The sequence below is a fragment of the Heteronotia binoei genome, chromosome 5, assembly GCF_032191835.1.
Source record: "Heteronotia binoei isolate CCM8104 ecotype False Entrance Well chromosome 5, APGP_CSIRO_Hbin_v1, whole genome shotgun sequence".
NCBI classification, from domain to species: Eukaryota; Metazoa; Chordata; class Lepidosauria; order Squamata; family Gekkonidae; genus Heteronotia; species Heteronotia binoei.
Genome location: NC_083227.1, coordinates 124,425,779 through 124,447,037, shown reverse-complemented (window position 1 = coordinate 124,447,037; position 21,259 = coordinate 124,425,779). Strand labels below are relative to the sequence as shown.

Here is a 21,259-nt window from a genome sequence, read left to right as displayed (position 1 = left end):
GACACTCAGGGACGGTGTGAGTGGGGAGGGGGCGCCTGCCCCACGCCCCTGCTGGGAGCTGGTGCCCTAGGCAATCGCTTAGTTCACCAACTCCCATGTGCCAGTCCTGGAGCCAATCTATGAATTCATCTAACTCAGTAGTGCCTGTTCACTTTGACTGACAGGAGCTCTCAGAGGCTTAGGAAAGTGAAGGAGTCAATTTGGGCAGTAAAATCTCTATTCAGCAAGGCTGAGGACTTCACTCAGCACTGCCATCTTCAATCAGGGCTTTTTTTGTAGCAGGAACTCCTTTGCATATTAAGCCACACCCCATGATGTAGCCAATCCTCCTGGAGCTTAAAGTAGACCCTGTACGAAGAGTCCTGTAAACTCTTGGAGGATTGGCTACATCAGGGGTGTGTGGCCAAATATGCAAAGGAGTTCCTGCTACAAAAAAGCCCTGCCTACAATCTCCTAATGGCAGGAATTAAACCTGGGCGCTTCTATATGCAAAGCACTACCACTGAGCAGTACTCCTGTTGATGGCCACACTGGAAGCACACGGTGCAATTTTAATGAAAACATGGGCAACCTTTTAGCTGCATTTCACCGGTAAGGGGGGGAAAACTGTTTTAGGTTGAAATTTTATATCAATTGCCCCAATAATGCCAGGCTGCATGAACCCTATAATTCTGATATCCTGCTAAAATGGCATTAACAATATCATGGTGCTCAACTGCTTGTTAACTGTGACAGGGTCACTTTGGACAACAAAAGAGACTTTTAGCCATCAGATGCCTATTGGGAGAATAGCAATGAGAACACCAAAGTTGGCCATTTCAGATACTGGCTCATCAAAACCAACCTAGTGTTGACATCCTTAGAATGTCCTTTGTACAGGACCTCCTCGACAAAAAGATCCAGGGTTAAAAATTTATCTCACTACAATTTGGGAATGCACAAAACTGGATTAAGATAACAAGAGAAAGTGTAAAGCAGATTCTGGATACATTGCTATGAGAACTAGGAAAGCAGCTTCATTTATCCAGAATAAAAAATCAGAACTCCAACAGTCTGGAAATTAAAAATTCAATGTGACCCTAATAATATGATTATGTTGGAGTGTTACATGTTACAAAAGACAAGGAAGCAGGAGCATAAAATATTTGTACTCTTGCTGGCGGTAGACTCTTATACTGAAAAAATTGCCTGCCTTGAGCTCTATTTTTAAATAATGAGTACAGATTACCAAAGGAACATTAGGTCAAGCTCTTATTAGAAATTTAAGCCTTCTACAGTGGTATAATTGTTTAAGAACTTTTGAGTTACTACTGATTTGTTTGTTTCTATGGTAGAGAAAAGCTCAATTGTATACTTCTGTAACCAAGATATAAAAATAAGAAAAAGTCCTTCAAAGTGTACTGATAAATGAAGCCATCAAAGAAATTATATACACACACACAATAAACTAGTTCTGAAGGGAGACAATTGTCTATTTTTGTTTCTACTTAGGAGCTTAGAAGGTGTGCTTTTTCAGGGATCTCTGTACCTTGGGATCAGAGAAATGCACACCAATGGGGCTTCAAAGTCAAGTTTTTGCTAATGTTCATGGGATATATGGAAACTACAGAAAAAACAAACAAAAAAGTGCAAGCCTTCTTGTACTGCTTATTGGATCTCCCACAGAATTAGTTTCAATCTGAAACTAAATGAGTTTCAATCTGAAGAGTAACCCAATAGGAAAGAGTCAAAATCCAGATATCTGCTCTAGAGGAATTTTGCAAAGATACCTAGAGTCTACCAACCAACCAATTCTACCATCTCATCAAAGGGCAGCACATTGCTCAAACCAGTCAGATGCCTATAGTTGAACCTGATTAGAAAAATAACAGAAAACAATTCTCCAAATAGTAGGGCTGAACTTGCTTACTCATCATCTCCCCCACAGAGCTTCAGCAGTGCTTTTTTGTAATCCCCAGATGTGTCACTCTGTAAAGAAAAGGCAGCAAAAATTAAAGGGACAATAGCCTTGAGAAAGTTTCACCATCTAACAGGCAGGAGAAAGTTCCAGTTAAAGAAAAAGCCACTCAAGATCTCTGAAATGACAAGGGAACCACAATGGAATTCAACAGACTGGCAATCATATAATCTTGATTTTCTGTAAAAACTGGATCAGTTACATCCATTCCAGATTAAATGGCTAGTGTGGAGGCCATCTCAATCACCCACATAGATCAATGTCAGTGAAAGCGCTCAGTATCTACCTCAATCATGTGGTGAAGGGACTTCTCATATTTAGTCCGAAATATCTCCCGGATGTCCAACATATCAATCTCACTGCGTGACACCATAATCCGGATCAACGTGTTGTCCCTTGTTCCTAAACCCTACGACAGATTGGGATTTATATCAAAGTGTGGTAGTGGAAACAATCAGTGCATAAATGAATGCATATAAAAATCACAATCATACAACATATATGAATGTCACAAATGTCAATCTAGCCCAGATTATTGTGAGGTTTGCTCATTTTTCTTTAATAAAAACAGCTCTTGGAAATGTTTATTCAGCAATATCAACTTCCATCTGCTAGGAAGCAGAAATCAAGATGTTACTGCCTTATATAGCTGTAATGTTATTTGCTGTGAACACTTGCACACACAAATAGAATCTAGGAGTTTAGAATCTTCCTGTCCTGCATGCCTCCATTTACAAGAGCCACACACTAGGAAGTCAAGCTACAACATGACGGACTAAGGACCAGCACTGGTATTTCCCCCTCCTTTCATAAACCTTAGTATAATTTTTCTGATTAAATATCACATAACTTGTTACAAAAAATTCCTTCTCTGAAGGAAAAAAAAATTCTCCTAAATATTTGCCACAGGTCACAGATACAAATATCTGCCCAACAGTAACACATATGGAAAGGGGAGATGTTTAAAGAGACTGCCGAAGACAGCCTGAAATACAGCTGAGTGATGGGGAGGTTAATAAAAAAATGATGTCTGCATAGGAAAAGAAGGGGGAGCGATGCCATTTGGGTGACAGTTTTATACCTCAAATGTTGCCCAACACAGCCACTTCAGGCAGGTTTCCGGAAGAGGCATCATAACATTTTTCTGTCAGTATTGGAAATAATATCTGATAAGGCATAAGGCAATGCAACCTGACAGCTGCTGTCAAATAGCTGTCAAGTAGATGGACTGAAGATGATCTGGCCTATGCAAACTGGTAAAGAGTGCAGGACTGACTCGGCATGACTCAGCTGTTACCTCATTGGTTCAGCAATTAACTGCAAATGTATATAACTGAACTGTGCTGAACCAACTATTCCCTCTCACTATTATTGATTGTCTGGCGGAGCGTTTTGTTGGAGAGCTGTATATATTCATATAATAAACCTTGTAAATAGTTTAAGAAGCACAGTGTGGAGTAGACTGTGTTGAACTATTTCTTCATCGAATACACTGGCAAGGGCAAACACAGGCAGTTCACAAATCTGCTACTTTTCCACATCGATATTTTCTAAACAAATTGGTTTGCTCCATTAAAGGAGTCAGGTACAGAGGCTATGTGGGGTGGGTTGGAACAAATGACTGGAGGTAAATCAGCAGATGTGGGGACAAAAGGTATGTGGGAGGGAAACAGATAAAGCTGAAACAGCACAGGGAGGGGAAGCAGTGAAAAAGACTAACAAAATATGTGGTAGGGTTTTGTGAGTCACTGCTCACTTCTTCAGATACCTTGCCACAAATTTTGTTTAGTCTTCAAGGTGCTACTGGCCTCTTGCTCTTTTCTACTGCTACAGATAGACAAGCATAGCTATCCATCTTGATCTATCTCCCTGATAGTGGTTAAGAGTGTCAGATTAGGATCTAGGACTATCATGTTCAAATTCCCCTCTCAGCCACAGAAGCTGGCCATATGGCCTTGGGTCATCACCATCTTTTAGTCTAACTTACCCTCGCAAGGTTTTGTTGTGACGATTAAGTGGAGGAAGGTGGAATGATGTGAAAAGCCACTTTGAGTCCCCATTCAGGGAGAAAAGCAGGTTATAAACAAAAACCAATTGGACTGGTAAAGCCTTTTTCATTTTATTTGTAAAGCAACAAGTACTCTCCTCACTTCAATGCTGTCTTAACAGGGCAAGCTATCACCACACTAATGCATTGTAACTTCATTGTTTTCAGTGTTAGAATGTAACCAGCACAGAGGGCAATATAAAAAAGTGGAAAAAAAAAAACTGGAGAGAGAAGACAGCCTGGGGCACATCACTCACCTTCATGGCTTTGAAGAGTCTGTCTGCAAAATATTCCGGTGTACTCCTAATATTCTTCACTGTGGATGGAACCAGTAGAAAGAGTCATCTAAAAATACAGTGAAATGCAATTGCTTCCTTATGTTCTGCAGCGCTTCAAAATCCAGTGGCTGGCATTAAAAATGCTTTCAAAAGTCCTTAGAAAAAACAGTGTTCTATAACTGCCTCAAACAATAAAATAAAGAATTGAGAGGAAAGGCACAAAAACCAAACTCATCCACCCAATGCATATGTGCACAGAAATTCCTTGTGCTCCCAAATCTGCATCCATGCTCAACCAGTGTTTTATGAAGCAGCACAAGGTTTTGCATACCTAAATTGCTCTGTTTCACTTCCTGACCACATCAGCTGAGGAGCCAGACTGCACAATCAGTGAGCAGAGAGGGACTCCTTCCTTTGCTGTAGGAAAAGGCATGGAACCCATGCAGGCTTTTCAATGGCACCAAATGACCTAGTTGGGGGGGTTAGCTTTTCTAAATAAGACATTGATACTCATAAATAATAATCCTCTACCACCAGCCACTGAAATGCTTCCATGTTGCTGACACCACAACAACAAAAAAGTCAAGAGCTGGACAAGAGGTCTAAAAATAACTATGGTCAAAGAGTATTTTTAGTATTGGCTTCTAAATTCCTCTCACAATTCCTTGCAAGTTAATTCAAGTTCTTTTACCTGTGAATGTAAAAATTTGGGAATAAAAATACTGACTGACTGTATAACACACTTGCACATGCAATCTAGCAGCTACCTAATAACAATAATATTCCAAATATGTGAAATATTTGTAAATAAAATGTGTAGATTAACTCCAGCTCTTATTCTCATATAGACCTTTCATGCTGAAGTTTCCCATCACCTGGCTTAAATCCTCATTTTCTAAACTTTATATCTAATCTAAGGTGCAGTCTGTGGAAACAATACATTTAGGAGTTTACTTCTCACACGTCATTTTGATAGCGCTTCCTACATCAATTGATTTAAGACACAACTTGGAATCTTTGGAACAAATAGCCACAGAGTTAGTTTGAATAATTGTGGCCTTTCAGGATCAGTTATCTCCACATTTAAATACGAAAAATACACCACAGGCCAACTCACCTACTGCTAGCATCAGTTTCTCAAAGTCTCCAGACAGCTCTCCCCGGATGGTTGACTCTATAGGCTTGCCTGCAATTTTCAGATACTCATCAAACACTGGAAAAGAAAGAAGAGGAAAAGCTGGCACATACATCAAATCACTGCTATATCCAAGGGCATTGGGGTACTCTTTCCCAAAGAATCTCAAATACTTTGTGCAGAGCTACATAATTAGCACAATAAAGCCATGTATGCTATTATGAGGTCCTCACAGGAATGGCAGGACCAAAATGTGAGACAGCTAGCATAACCTGAATGTAGTACTGAACATTTCTATTGTATTGTGTACATGAAGTCACTGAATGAATTGGGTCACATCCCCTTTCGGCACCTTCTACCCTACAATTCTATTTGAAGAGACTCTTATCTGGGAGAACCGGGTTTGATTCCCCACTCCTCCACTTGCACCTGCTGGAATGGCCTTGGGTCAGCCATAGCTCTGGCAGAGGTTGTCCTTGAAAGGGCAGCTGCTGTGAGAGCCCTCTCCAGCCCCACCCACCTCACAGGGTGTTTGTTGTGGGGGAGGAAGGTAAAGGAGATTGTGAGCCGCTCTGAGACTCTTCGGAGTGGAGGGCGGGATATAAATCCAATATCATCATCATCAATACTGGCAGAACTCTAGATTCACTAGGTGCAGTATGATAACTACCCACAGCTTGACATTCCTTGTTATCTTTGGCTGCTAAAATATTTAGGCTAAAGACTTGCACTTTCTGCATTAAAAAAAATTCCATGAATAGTGATGGCACTAACACCACCAACTCAGTACTGCAGCCAACTTTTCATGACAATAATAAGAAATCTTCTCACAGCCATTTCAATCTGCAGAGACACTGAGTGCAATAATGAAGCAATGGAGATTCTTTAACAAGACAAACCAACAGACAGACTTAGCTGTTTGGGTACAGAATAAGCATCCAGCCCCACAACTTCAAGATGTGAACAGAAGGTCACAGTGTTTGCGTTTTTAAGGAGGGGTCTATGAAGCATTAGTTATAGATCAGCTCGTGATCCAATATAAATGTATTGGCAGTGTTAATAATGCAGTAACATAACCAAATTGCAAAGAATCACTCTGGCAAATCATTCACTACTTTCCTACAGGACTTTAGCAATAACTTAATAAAATCACTAGATAAACTTTTCCTGTGTATCACAGTTAACTCTCACTCCAGGAAGGCATGTGATGCGTTGCAATTTTTTTTTAAAAAAAAGAAGACAATGTTGTGGTCTATGAATCAAACAATTTATTTGAATGCAGTGCTCACCAAGCCGCAAGTGTTGTTTGCTTCGGTTTCCAAGAATATAGATGAACTGGGCCTCATCTGTACCCCACTTAAGTTCTCCGGCATCCAACAGATCCTTTAAAGAAAGCAAAACACAACTGCAGCAGTTTAGGAAGTAAACACTAAACAGCTAACTAAGCCCAACCTTCCCTCATCATCTTATCTCAGAAGTCTTTAAGAATATCTTGGAACAATGATATATGCAACTCAAGACAACAGACTGGCTTGGTTCAGACAAAATGTGAAATCACCATTTATTTCAACTATGCTTAGCTTGCAAAGCCAGGATTTGGCTCACAGATACATATTCATATTGTGGCCTGCTTCAACAAATGCCAGTTCCATCGCCTGTGCTTTCCCACCACCACTTCCTCTGTAAAAACTGAAATCTTGAAAAAGCTACATTTGCTGCCAGTCTGTTTCGAAGCTCAGTTCAAAGTGCTGATTTTAACCTTTAAAGCTCTTAACCATCTGGAACCTACAATCTTCCTGGACCACACTGAGAACATAAGAATTCCATGTGTTAATTACTCTTTGGATGAAGAAGTAGGTACTTGTTTTAATTGACCTAAGCTTAGTTCTCATTAAAAACTGCAAGGAAATATGTTTGAAAGCATAACTGCCTGCAAATTAGTTCAGTTATCTCTACCTAATGAGCAATCTTGTGAAACCTGGCCCTGAACTTACTGGTTTGGGTTCATAAATAGTAAATAACTACTGAAGTCAGAAAAGGAACCAATTCAGGCAAGCTGAGCCCTCTAATTGAATTTGAAAGGCAAGAAACCTTGATGGTGGAAGCTGTAATAATGCAAATTTGCACTGCTCAGATTTCAACTGCCTCATGCTAGCAGAACCATATCTTGAAGGCTAGGGGTTTCAGGAAAAATTACATCAAAATGAGCAAGAAACATCTGGATCACAATACTGGCCAGATTCTCTAACACAGAAATTTCTTCCAGTCCTGGACTTATTCCAGTACAAAGACTGATTCATTTTTAAGCAAAGTACCGTATCAGTTATGCTCACCTTGGAATCTTGTTCCACTAAGTCTTCACTCACAACATCATCATCTTCCCGGGTGCCCTGAAGAAAGGACATTGGATTAATCCAACTAGGACTGTGTGTGAAGTGATAATGGTCACAGAATTACTTACAGACTAATATACCTGAAGAAGAACAATCAGCATCTTTTTGAAGTGCCCAGAAGTGTCTGCCACAACATCTTCTTCCAGGTTCCTTTCATATGCTTCAGAGAGGAGATTTAAAAAAAAAAATGGATCTCTTGCATCAGGAACCACAAGGAAAATTCAATAACAGTTGGACTGGAAATATTTTGTTCATTCTGATGTTTCACAATGTACTCAAGACTGTGGGGTCATTACATTTTCAGCAATCATTTAAAGAAGGAAATCAAGAAAGCACGTACGACATCGGTTAACCATTGAACCGTGGTGGTTGTGGTGCTCACTACAATACATTGTGTTACATTATGTTGTAAAACAACTGCAAACAAATTAATCCTGATCTTGCACATTCTCAGTTAGGAAACTAAATACAAACTTTGGCATATAAAAATAACTTGAAATGAAGTAGGCCTTAATTCTTTAGTTTCCATGACATAACAGTCACTTAAGCCAGCTCAAGACTGAGACACATGTTAAACCCCTGCCCTCTGCAATCACCATCTTTGTAGGCCTCCACTAGAGCATGGATCTGCTGATTGGTCCGAGAAGCCAGGATTTCAATCAGGGACTTTTCATCGGTCCCAATACCCTAAAAGTAATGAAAATAATTCCTTATGAAAAGCAGCACACTGAATGCCAAGAAATTTAAAGCCCCAAACAGGTCTCTGTAGAATTACAAAGGATGAAAAAGTTTCCCCAAATGGGATGTTAAAGTGTTTTTGATTCTCTTGGGGTGCGGTCACACGTCACATTAAAAGCGGGTGTGTAGCGCTCAAATTTGAACCGCTGAATATTGATTCGATGCAGGGTCATTCAGACGAGCATCCAAGAATGCAACTCATTCTGTTGTTGAGCAATCAGACATCCAATACTATCACGCTCTTTTCTTGGAGCATGCGTGATCAGGTGGTGATTTCTGGGAGTGGGGGGGTCCATTGAACATGCGCCCAACTGTTTGGAGGTGGGAAATCAAACATTGCTTCAGAGGCTGGGGGGGGGGGGAGGGGGAAAAGTTTCCAGAATTAACATTGCAGATTCAAACCAGGGAACTGCCAGGAATTACTTTCCTAGAAATTGGCAGTGACAATGATATCTGGAAATCCTCCACATTGAAAAAAAGATTTTTTTTTCCTGTTCTGAATAGTGGGATAACGTTCCCCTCCCTCCGATCCTGTGTTGATTGGAGAAGCAGAAGCATCACCTCAGATTCCCAGATGATCTGGCAATGCGCATGTCTGCTGGGGCTTTTTAAAAAAAAAAAAGGTAGGAGGGGCGGTGAACATTCCAAGGGGCAGTATCGCGTGTGAGCTGTCCAAACAGGAAAAAGCCGATCTTGTGCCGCTTTTTTGAAAAAGGACCGGACTTTCTGCGCTGTCAAATTAATGCAGCACTGATCCGCAGCAAGCGGAGATGACCCTGGATGACGCTTGATTGCCAGATGTGGATGTCTGGACAAACACATTTAATCTGTCAGCGAGACGGAACTGTATTGCCACTAATGGTACGTCTGACTGCACCCCTGGTTGCTATTTTTTTGTTCCCAGTTTAAATAATAATAATAATACATTTTATGTATACCCCGCCCTCCCCGCCGAGGCAGGCTCAGGGTGATATTTTATTCTTTAAATATCACATAATGCATTTTATAACATACGTATTTTTCGGTCCATAAGGCGCTCCAGACCATAGGACGCACCTTCCTCCTGGGGGGCGATCTGCTGCCTCTGCCTCCGATCCGGCGCTTCCCCCGCGCCTGCCTGCCTGGCTCCATCTTTTTCAGGCAAGCGCTGGGATCGCTCCACGTGGCTCCACCGCAAACCCAGCGCTTCGCAAGCGCCGGCTGTGGAGGGGGCAGCGTGCTTCCTCCTTGTCTGTCTGCCTGGCTCCACCTCTGATGCTTAAAGCAAGCGCTGGGATCGCTCCCTCCGCCCTCAGCGCTTGCTTTAAGCATCACAGATGAAGCCAGGCACACAGGCAAAGAGGAAGCACCCGCCCCCTCCGCAAACCCAGCGCTTCACGAGCGCTGGCTGTGGAGAGGGCAGCGTGCTTCCTCCTTGTCTGTCTGCCTGGCTCCACCTCAGATGTTTAAAGCAAGCACTGGGATCGGAGGGCGGAGGGAGCGATCTAGGGTTGCCAATCCCCAGGTGGGGGCAGGGGATTCCCCGGTTTGGAGGCCCTCCCCCCGTTTCAGGGTCGTCAGAAAGTGGGGGGAGGGCAGGGAAATGTCTGCTGGGAACTCTATTATTCCCTATAGAGATTTATTCCCATAGGAAATTATGGAGAATTGATCTGCAGGTATCTGGGGCTCTGGGGGGGGCTGTTTTTTGGGGTAGAGGCACCAAATTTTTAATATAGCATCTAGTGCCTCTCCCCAAAATACCCTCCAAGTTTCAAAAAGATTGTACCAGGGGGTTCAATTTTATGAGCCCCAAAAGAAGGTGTCCCTATCCTTCATTATTTCCTATGGAAGGAAGGCATTGAAAAGGTGTGCCGTCCCTTTCAATGTGATGGCCAGAACTCCTTTGGAGTTCAATTATGCTTGTCACAGCCTTGATTTTGGCTCCACCCCTAATGTTTCCTAGCTCCACCCCCGAAGTCTCCTGGCTCCACCCCCAAAGTCCCCAGGTATTTCTTGAATTGGACTTGGCAACCCTAGAGCGATCCCAGCGCTTGCTTTAAACATCAGAGGTGGAGCCAGGCAGACAGACAAGGAGGAAGCACGCTGCCCTCTCCACAGCCGGCGCTCGCGAAGCGCTGGGTTTGCGGAGGGGGCGGGTGCTTCCTCTTTGCCTGTGTGCCTGGCTCCACCTCTGATGTTTAAAGCAAGCGCTGAGATCGCTCCCTCCACCCTCCGATCCCAGTGCTTGCTTTAAACATCTGAGGTGGAGCCAGGCAGACACCTTCGGACCATAAGACACACACCTTCGGACCATAAGACACACACACTTCCCCCCACACTTTTTTGGTGGGGAAAAGTGCATCTTATGGTCCAAAAAATACGGTATTTATTGTAAGCCACTTTGAATAGTTCTATGTATCATTGTTTAAAATAAACAAATATAGTCCTAGCTCACTTTTTACCTGAAGGGCATCTTTGATTTCCTTGGCATCAAAGTACTCCAAGGGTCTCATTAAACCCACAATCAGTCGCTCAAATTTCCCCGTCAGCTCATATTTCAAGTCTGCAATCAGATCCTAACAAAAATAGGGAGAAAGATGAAGAAAAAATATTGAATTGTGGAAATGATTTTAGATCAAAACTCCCAAATAATTTTCTTCAGTAAAATCTCAGTAAAGTTAATAACTCATTGAAACAAATACGATTTAACTAATTGTTAAAGTTAGCACTTTACAGTGTATTTTAGGTGTTCCCTCTTAACAACTACCATACTTGTGAGTTAGGTTCCTCTGCTTCCTGTCTTACAAACTGGGAACCAAAACTAAGAGGCAGAGACTTGGCCCCAAAGCTAATTAATGACTCTGCAGCAGAGATGTGACCTCCATTTAGAACTAGGTCTTTGGGTCGAAGGCAGCTCTTTAGCTACTGGACTAATGTTGCTTTCAAAAGTAAAACTCGCACGAAGAATTTGACCACACTAGTGATATTCTTATCTAGCAGAATACCATCTGTTGCACAACAAGTGATAACAATAGCATCTAAAACACACACACATCCTGATTTGCAGACAAAGCCCTCATAATCCTACAATATATATCTCCCCACATACCCCTTACCCTTCCAGACAGAAACAGCCTTCTCTTTACTACACTGTGTTTGGAATCTTTGTGACTAATCTGAGTTATTCCTGTTAACTCTGTTTCCCAACAGTGAAATTTATTAATTTTTAAGGTGCTGCCATGCTTTACAAAATCACTGTAACCTGCACATAGTAATCTTTGGTGCAGACTGCCAAGGCAAAACAATGAAGACTTCTCTCCCTATTTCACAATTACCTTTCCATAGAGAGATTTGTAGGCTTGGCATATCTCAATTCTTTGTTTATTGCTTCTGGAAGTTATGAGGTCAAGTATGGCTTCCTTGTCACTACCTAGAGAAGAAAGAAGGCTCAGTCATACTTAAGACAGCAACACCTTGTAGCTTTTATTGGAATCACCTTTGGAATGTCACTTTGAGTTAAGATTCCCATTTCCCTTTATAATTGGAACTGACAGAATAGGGACATCACTGACACCCAACAGTGGGTAACACATCACCTTCCACACTTACTGGAAAATATAAGTAAGAAGTAGTGTGGGATGCTAGCCACATCCAACTTCTGCAAGCTCAGGTGGGGAGCAACAGAACAAAGTTTGAGTCCAGTGGCACCTTCAAGACCAACAAAGTTTAACTCTGGGTATTCTGGCACACTTCATCAGATACATTGAACAGTTTCCCTCAAGCTTTACATATAGGTAGAGAGAGGGTATGGAGCAGTAGTTGCCAGGAAGGGCCAGTTAGTGCATTAGTAACTGGGTAATAAATAGCTGAGATTGAATTAAAGCAGTAGTTAAGATCTCTGTGAATGTTAGCAAATCAGCATACAATACAAGAGTTAACAAACAGATGTGAGAACTGAGTTTGGGTCCAGTCACAACTCTAAGACCAACAAAATTTACTTCTGGTTACATAGAGACTTCGCATGTGTAGATGTACACTATAGCATTTGACAAAGGATGCCTATGCACAGCTCAGCAAATCTCCCCAACCAAAGCTCTTGTGGAAAAGGCTGCTGTGGCCCTTGCTGCTCTCATGTGCATGGTAATCCTGCTGGGCTGTACCAAGCCCTGCCCTTCATATGCTTTGAATCTGCACTGCTTAACCCAGAAGGTGATGGTGGACTTTGTAACCTTTCCCCACAGATTTTGGCTGCTATGCAAGATGAACAAGGAGTATGAAAGTTTGACTGCCACGGTTCTGTCCAGTGCACTGTTCTGTCCATGATGCCACAAATATCACCTCCACCTCTTCCCTCCTGATCCTGTTAAGGAGTCTGATTATGAGGGACATGGAGGGGAGGCATAGAGCAGGCCTGTGGGCTGGGGGTGAAACAGTGCATCCTCACCCTCTGCTCTGGGATCATGGAATCTCAACAGAAACCTCCTTACTTGGCAACTGCTTGGTGATGCTACCAGGTCCAGCTACTGAGCAGTTTCCGAAGAATGTGGGTCTATGTGCCTCAGCACTGCTGTGGGCTTGGCCTGCTTGGGGGTGGAGTAGTGGTGAAGGCTCCAAACTGGATGATACGGGTGGGGGGGGGGGTCAGGTGAGGAAGTGGAAACCATCCCGCAGCAGACCTGCTGGCTTGCTTCCCTCTTCCTGACACCACTCCGTGTCCCCCTGAAGCCATGTTGTAAACATTAATGGGCACTCCCCAAGCTGATGGGAAAGGCCACAATCTCATAAAGTCCTGCCACATCCACTCTGGGCCTGATGCATACAATCCTGGGTAAAAGGGATCCAGTGCCATGTTGGGGTCTGCATACATGTTTGGCACCATGCTGGGGTCTGTCTGCATGGCTGCAAACTCATGGAAAGTAAGGCCTGCTTGTTTTCAAGGATAGCACATCTCAGCACCTCCCATGCCATCTGGGGAATATTAGGCATTAGTTTGGCCATACTCCCCTGGGCCCTGTCTCTCTGTATGGGAGTATTTCACTGTGTGGGCTCTCCAGCCTGACATCTGTACCACAAGGCTCTGCCATGCTCTGTGAGGTCAAGCTGAAAGTTGCGATCACTGTCTTGCTTGGGCCCACTCCTTCATTGTTCTGCATGGCAAGGAAGCAGTAACCTGAAGTTTCAGGTTGTCCTCCTCATGCAGCCAGCCTCACCACCTCTGGTAAGCTCTCTGTGGCTGTATCACCCACCCCAAAACTTCAGGTGGGGAGCCTCTCTCTGGCTTCCTTCTTCCTCTTTCCAGCTGCTGTTGTCAGTTTCTTAGCTGCCACCGGAGCTCCTCTGACTGAACCCTACTCCACTTCCTTTTCTCAATTTTTTAAAAGTTTGGCTTGGAGCAGAGCTCTAGCCTCCTACCTGAATATTAGGGCTATCCAAACTGGAGTGTCAGCTTATGATCTCTTCAATAGGGTCCCAGACAAAATTTGGTTAAGCTGCAGTACTGCAGTCGGAGCCCTCTGCTCATGACCTGAGTTCAATCCCAGCGGAAGCTGGTTCAGGTAGCCGGCTCCAGGTTGACTCAGCCTTCCATCCTTCCGAGGTCGGTAAAATGAGTACCCAGCTTGCTGGAGGGAAAGCATAGATGACTGGGGAAGGCAATGGCAAACCACCCCGTAAAAAGTCTGCCGTGAAAACGTTGTGAAAGCAACATCACCCCAGAGTCAGAAATGACTGGTGCTTGCACAGGGGATCTGAGCAAACAGAGGCATGGCTTAACCAGCCTGACTTCCTCCCACTGAAGGAGAAGTTCTCCTACATGTTTCTCAGTTTTGTAATTCTTGATGCCAGATTTGTGTCCATTCATCCTTTGCCCATAGGATTTGACCTATCTAGAATTGAAGGGCACTGTTGGCATTTAATGGCATATACAATGTACCCAGAAGTGAACTTTGTTTGTCTTGAAAGTGCAACTAAGGGCAACTAAGGGCCCTGCGGGACCCTGCGGGACCTTGTTCAATTCCGCAGGGCCTGTAAGACAGTCCTCTTCCGGCTGGCTTACAACCAACTAGAACTAACCAGCACTGAAATACTGAAACGCTGAAACATGGGAATTTGAAACTGAGTGTAGCTGTAAGACCGCCGTATGTCTTGAATGTTTTAAGTACATAATTATGTGAATGTCTAGATTTTAATTATGTAAATTTGGAATGTTAATTTTTATGCATAATTTTATATTTTATGTTAGTTTTTATATGTTGTAAGCTGCCCTGAGCCACCTGGTGGGAAGGGCGGGATATAAATCTCAAATAAATAAATAAAAAACCCAAACTTAGTTCTCAGATCAGTTTGTTAATTCTTGTATTTGTATGCTAATTTGCTGTCATTCGCAGGTCTTAACAACTGCTTTAATCCAATCTTAGCTATATTTATCGCCCAGTTACTTATGCACCTTGACTCTAACTAACCCTTCCTGGCAACTACTACCCTCTTCCTATATATAAGGCTTGAGGAAAACTGTTTCAATGTATCTGATGAAGCGTGCATATACATGGAAGCTTATACCCAGAATTAAACTTTGCTGGTCTTAAAAGCGCCACTGGACTAAAATTTTGTTCTTTATCGAGTTTAGTTAGTCAAAATGTTATCAGTCCTGCTGGGCCCTGGAAACTACTTGACCAATTTCAAAGAATGGCTTCATGTCCAACCCTTTCTCTGCTCTGCATGGAAAATGTCCTTGGACTCTTTTTCCTCCACAACTTTTCAGATGGATTAGAAATATGAATAGCAAAAAAGCCTTTTAAAATAGCATTTGATTTTTCACTGTTTTACATCACAAAAGACCAAATATGAGAGACTTATGCCATACATGATATAAGCAGCAGCAGCAGCTTCTGCAGGATCAGGGAAGGCATGGGGCCTGTAGCACTAAGCCAAGTTTACCCTCAGTCCTACATGGCTTTCTGCTCCTTGGCTAAACAGAATAGGGGTACAACATGTATGTAAGCTGAAGAGTGGCCCTTTTGCGTTCTACACTGAGCTACACAATGAGAAGGTGGTTAACTCAGACCTGGTAAGAAGCTGAATGAACAAAAACAGCATTCTGTCCTTTTCTCCATACGTTCTTTACTGCCTTCTCCAGGAGAGAAACAAAGGCAGCTAATGTTACTAGCATCACCATCTATCGCTTGGCAGCTTTTGTTGGCAGAACATGTGACAGATTGCAAAAATGACAAGATTCCAGTCAGGGACACAACAAAATTTAGATCAGACAGACAGATTATTACAAGTGTAGAACATACCAAATCCTTTCATAGCATTATACAATGCCTCAGCATCTTGGTTGGCATCAAAGTTTGGGAAATCCTTCACGGAACCCCTATATTTTCCAGTCTAGGGTGGGAAAAGAGAAAGAAAAACTGGACTATTAGCAGTTACATGGCCCCATATAGAAACAAGATACTGTGTGGTGAATATAGATATTAATGCAATTCAGTGGCTGCTCGTGAAGTTATCTTTTAGAAATTTCACCAGAGTTCACATACCTTCATTTAATATTTAAAGCATTTATATCCTGCCTACTCCCATGCTACAAGGCAGCTTATAATTCATAAACAAACATCATATAACAATCAAACCTGAAATTTCCCTCAACCTATAGTAACACATTCTAAAATACTACTGCAACTTGCATTCCATTAAAAGCTGTGGGTGAATAAATCAGACCTGCAGAACCTCCTAAAAGTTTCCAAGGATGATGCTTCACTTACCTCCTCAGAGAGCTCATTCCATAAAATGAGAACACAACTGCAAAAAAATCACAGGCCTTTTTCAGAATAAACTGATTTCCCAGTTCAGATTGGCCAGGTTTACGCTGTACTGGAGGTGGCTTAACTCACACAATGCCACAGAGATTCATTAAGTGTCAGGATCATTAAGTGTCCAGGAAAGATTTTGAGACTATGACAAAAAGACCTCTTTGATCAGAATTTATGCCACTGTTTGATCTAATAATATACAGCAGGTTTACTCTTGTATTAACATGGGAAATGAGACATAGATGATCAGACTGTTCAGTGTTATCGTGCATGAAGGTACACTGTAGACAAGTGACCAAGGACATCTGATAGTTTACGCCAAGCACCTAAAAGATGGAATAGTTATCTTTGCAGACATACAACCTTTCCACATCCTAGATCATACAGTATGGGAGCACAGTAAAGGCTGAAGGCATCTATTTCAGAAGGAGGCAGTTGTTTTGCCACAGTCATCTGTATTTCAGTCTTTCAGCTGCTCCTTAATTCTTCCCTCCACAGATACATGGAAACTTTAGAATCCATCCTACAGAATTATGAAGGATGTGTCCACACAGTTCATCCCCTTCCACATGTGCCTCAGTGGGGCTGCATGAAGAAGCAGAGCATGACAAATATTGCTGGAAATGATTTCCTTGTAGTTCCAGCTTTTACATTCATGGGAGTTCCTTTGCTCTCCCATGTTCTTCCCTTCTCTGTTTCACACTGCCTTTTCTCCACATTTTGTCTCTTTCCTTTCCTACCCTTAGAAGCTCATTGATTTACAAATTTTGACCAGCAGAAGACACTTATTTCTTTCTCCCTCTTTTTTTAATGCAAAGGCTAAAAGGACTGAAACAAGTTTCATGACTGCTAGAGTAATCTTAGGATCCTTATCACACAACAAAAGAGCCCAGGTTCCTGGAGAATGGGGGAATGGTTGGCTGAATAAAGGCTTAATATAGTAATCCCTCATAATCTAAAAAAAAAAAATCTGCATTCTAGCAGAGCATGAAAGGTGTTCTGTTGTGTTCCATGACTAGCTAAATTCTCTTTTCTATCTGATATCTGTTCTTTCAGACTTTCTGGTTTAGGTTCTGCTTTGCTCTGTTTTGTTTTCCTTCAAGGCAGCTGTTTCAACAGGCTGAAACCTTCTTACTTTTATTTCCAGGATGTTTTCTCTACGCTCAGTGATAAGACAGTTTGTCTCTCATCTCAGTTTGGGAACTGCTTGTATTACACAGTGGCCGCGGTCACACTCACCATTAAATCCATCCCTAACACGTCGCTATTATACTCTGCAGCTTTTTTACAACGAATTTCCTGATCAGACATCCCTCCATCCTCAGTTCTAAGCTGCGCCGGTCCCGTCGTTGGTTGATCAGAGGTCTCAACCAGATCTCATTTTTTGAGATGGCATTCCACACTCACTCATGCAAGTGCAGACCTTGGGATATCGTGCTTGGCTTTAAAAAAAAAAATGCCCAGCAAAAGTGGGCGATCTGCGCCCCCCCCCATTTAAACACCCGGGCAGGGAGGGGAAGCCCGGGAGCTCTCTTTGCTGTCTCTCTGCCTGGCGAGGAGACAGCAAATGTGGGTCATCTCCCCCCCCCCATTTAAACACCCTGCTGGGGTGTTTAAATGGGGGGGGGGAGCACGGGAGCTCTCTGCTGTCTCTCTGCCTGGCAGGGAGAAGACAAAGGTGGGTGGATCTGCCTTTCCCCCACATTTAAACACCCCACCTGGGTGTTTAAAGGGGGGGTGGGAAAGCCAGGAACTGCCTTTGCCTTTCCTTGCCTGGCAAGGAGACAGCAAAGGTGGGCAATCTGCCCACCCCCCATTTAGGAAAGGAAAGGTCCCCTGTGCAAGCACCACTCGTTTTCGACTCTGGGGTGATGCTGCTTTCACAATGTATTCACAGCAGACCTTTTATGGGGTAGTTTGCCATTGCCTTCCCTGGTCATTACAGTTTCCCTCCAGCAATCTGGGCACACATTTTACCGACCTCGGAAGGTTAGAATGCTGAGTCAACAATTGCTGGCGCAATTATATCATTTGGAGTGGGCTCTCACAGGGAAGCGGATGTGTGTTTGTGACAAGTCGGTTACGATGGAGCGTTCAAACATAGAAAGTACGCGTGGGAGTCGTCGGAAGCATTTGTGGTCCGGATTTAATGCACTATCAAAAAAGTCCGCATCCCAGTCGTGGCAATGTGGGACACGAACGAGCCAACGATCATTGCCAGATGCTGATGTTTGGACAACCACATAAAATCTGACATGCAGACTTCCAGGCTATGTCGTGCTAGCAGGTGGATTCGTGAGCGCTCTTGCTTGCGATTCCCCCTGACCAGGCAGGGGGAGGGGTGTCACTGATCTGTCACCCCCAAAGAGACTCTGGTGGGGTCTCTTAAGAATGGGGCTTTCACATGGGAACGGTGGCGCAACGGCTGTTGCTCCTATTTCTTTTGTGTGCTGTGAAGCTCTCTCCATCACGATCGCTAATATAGCAACAAGAGACGAACGCTCAACTGTTTGCTTTTCTTTTCTCTAACAAACTTATCATCTATCACCCCTCTATCTCAAGCATGACAAATCTGCAATGCAAGTAAGTTTTGTTTTCAACTGCCAAGACCAATGGGTCTTTTTCAGATGCTAACGATTTTACAGTTCAAATGAAGGGGATGAGATTGTTATCTCTAATTTCCCTGTGAATGAGGCCGTGAAAAGTCAAAGAACATCTTTAAACACTGGAAGCAATTTGAATCAATAGGAATATGGACATTTAAATCGATCCTGATTATAATTGGATATTTCTCAAAGAGACTATTATTTGGCTGCAATACGATCTGAACAGAATGAGATATCTGTTAGAATGATTTTTTCTTTGCTGTCTGATGTGAAACTTTTACGTTAACATTTACAACTACAGTTGGAGGAGACTGAGAAGGATGGGCTGTCTGGGACTTTGAGTTCTTTTGTAAGCAGGATTAATGGACTGAGTTTGCTGACAGAGAAAAATAGCTTTGCTAAGTGAAATTTCTTATAAAAAAGACATAAAAAATTTCTGAAGCAAGATCTTGGTTTATTGGTTGATTTGATTCAGAAGCAAGTGGCAGCTTTTTTGCTGAAAGCTAGCGAAACCTCAAATCTACATGAGCAAAGTGCTAATGAGAACCTGGTGATATCTGTGGATTCGAAATGGGAGATTGAGTTGTTGGGAAATCAACAAGAGAGAATTAAAATGGAAGCTTGTGGCATATTAAAAAAAAAAGAGGACCGGAAACGGAGGCTGACTCAAGCTAGGAGGAGAGGAACAAAGACTGTGGAATTCTCCTTATCTTCTTCGAGAAGGATGACTGCATTAAGAAGTGAGAAGATGCATTCCAACCAGAAAAGCATGATGTGGAAATCTTTCAGAAAGAAGACTCCCCTGAAGTAGGTTTTCCTCAGTGGGTAGCTGGACACGGACTTTGTAAGAAAGTTGGCTAGGTGAAATCAGAAGGCTAACTGAAATGTTCTTTTTGGGTTTTTTTCTTTGTTTTTCTTTGTTTCTGGATTATAATAAACTGTCTTGCTTAAAATAATATGGATTTAAAAGTTAAAGGGCTAAAAAGTTCTTTGAAAAGAATTTTATGTAAAAATAGATAACGCAATTTCATCACAAATTGCTGAACTTGGTTTTAATAGATAACAATGTTAATTTCTATGTTTGTTATAAATATGGGTAATGTTATAAGTTAAGCTATAACTCAGGAGGAAATTTTTTTTTCAGTAAGAAGGATTTCCTGAAATGTTTTTATTTTGGAAAGTTGGGTAGGTAAAGATTAATAAGAACAGGTTGGAGATTTTTACCTTTGGATCTTAAAAGGCGTTTTTTCTAGCTTAATAGGGAAACAAGAGATGGATTAATTGTTAAAAAGGTAGATGATACAGATGTTATGTAAATTGCTAGACTTGTTTCTTTAATAATAATGCTTCTCAGGAGAAACTGTTGATATTGAAACAGATGTACTACCAGGTTGTATTCTTTTTGTTTGAGGGGTTTTTTCCTTAAGGATGAAGATATAAATTTTCGTGTTTCTGTTAATGAGGATAGGGCCAATCGGTTAAATTACTTTGGTTTTTTTTTTAAAAAAAAGTTTAAGCCAAAGTAGTAAGCTTTGTGTTGAGACTGCTCTGACTTGTGCAGATTTTATATGTGTGGAAGAAGAAATGTTTAGACTTGTATTGCAAATAATAGTTTGGTAAAAATGTTTTATAATGGAAGATAAAGATGGCAAAACATATGGAGAATTTTACACTTGCAGGTAGATTGAATTGGATATCTTATTTTGGAGGTAGATTTAAAATTGATGTATTTGTATTTTTTTTTTATTCCCCCATCTTCCTATTCTGTGTATGCCCTCCCTCCCTTCCCTTTTATGCTTTTTCTTTTCTAATTAAAACGAATAAAAATTATATAAATGGAAAAAAAATCCGACATGCATCCGGCTTTCATCCATGCCCATCTTGTCAGTTTATGTGCGTCTGATGTGAAATGTACAGGCTAAGGTCTACACACAGTTTAAAAAATCACACACATATAAGAAAAGTTAAATCTTTCTCTCCTGAGCCCTTCCCCCATGTCTATGAGTCATCCTGACTTCCTGACAGAAAGCCAGAGGCCTTTAAGTTATAAATAGATGAGCTGCTCTGCCTAGAATTCTACTCATCTATTCAAACTGGCAACCTTTCACAATGCCAATGCCATGCTTGTGCATCCTCCTCTTCTTGAAGACTCATTACCACACAAGGTCCAGAACCCAAACTCTTAAGTAAAAGTATCCTTCCTTCACACTACCACACCTACAACCACCCCTGCAGCCTCCATTTCTAGATATGAGAGAAAGAACAAGATGAGTCATTCCAGACTATTCCTCTCACTCTGTGCTGAGGGTCAGCAG

General features: G+C 42.2%; 1 protein-coding gene across 2 annotated transcripts in view; it reads right to left on the bottom strand.

Moving 5' to 3' along the window:
* The window catches only part of ANXA6 (annexin A6), a 79,141-nt gene that overhangs the window by 37,957 nt on the left and 19,925 nt on the right, over positions 1 to 21,259 (bottom strand). For both annotated transcript variants that reach the window (XM_060240299.1, XM_060240300.1), the window contains exons 3-13: positions 15,823 to 15,913; positions 11,863 to 11,957; positions 10,990 to 11,103; positions 8,407 to 8,497; positions 7,891 to 7,970; positions 7,751 to 7,807; positions 6,707 to 6,800; positions 5,400 to 5,495; positions 4,262 to 4,320; positions 2,244 to 2,366; positions 1,910 to 1,968 (exon numbers count right to left, since the gene is read on the bottom strand). In XM_060240299.1, the coding sequence (XP_060096282.1) occupies positions 1,910 to 1,968; positions 2,244 to 2,366; positions 4,262 to 4,320; positions 5,400 to 5,495; positions 6,707 to 6,800; positions 7,751 to 7,807; positions 7,891 to 7,970; positions 8,407 to 8,497; positions 10,990 to 11,103; positions 11,863 to 11,957; positions 15,823 to 15,913 (959 nt within the window). The remainder of the gene's footprint in view (positions 1 to 1,909; positions 1,969 to 2,243; positions 2,367 to 4,261; positions 4,321 to 5,399; positions 5,496 to 6,706; positions 6,801 to 7,750; positions 7,808 to 7,890; positions 7,971 to 8,406; positions 8,498 to 10,989; positions 11,104 to 11,862; positions 11,958 to 15,822; positions 15,914 to 21,259) is intronic.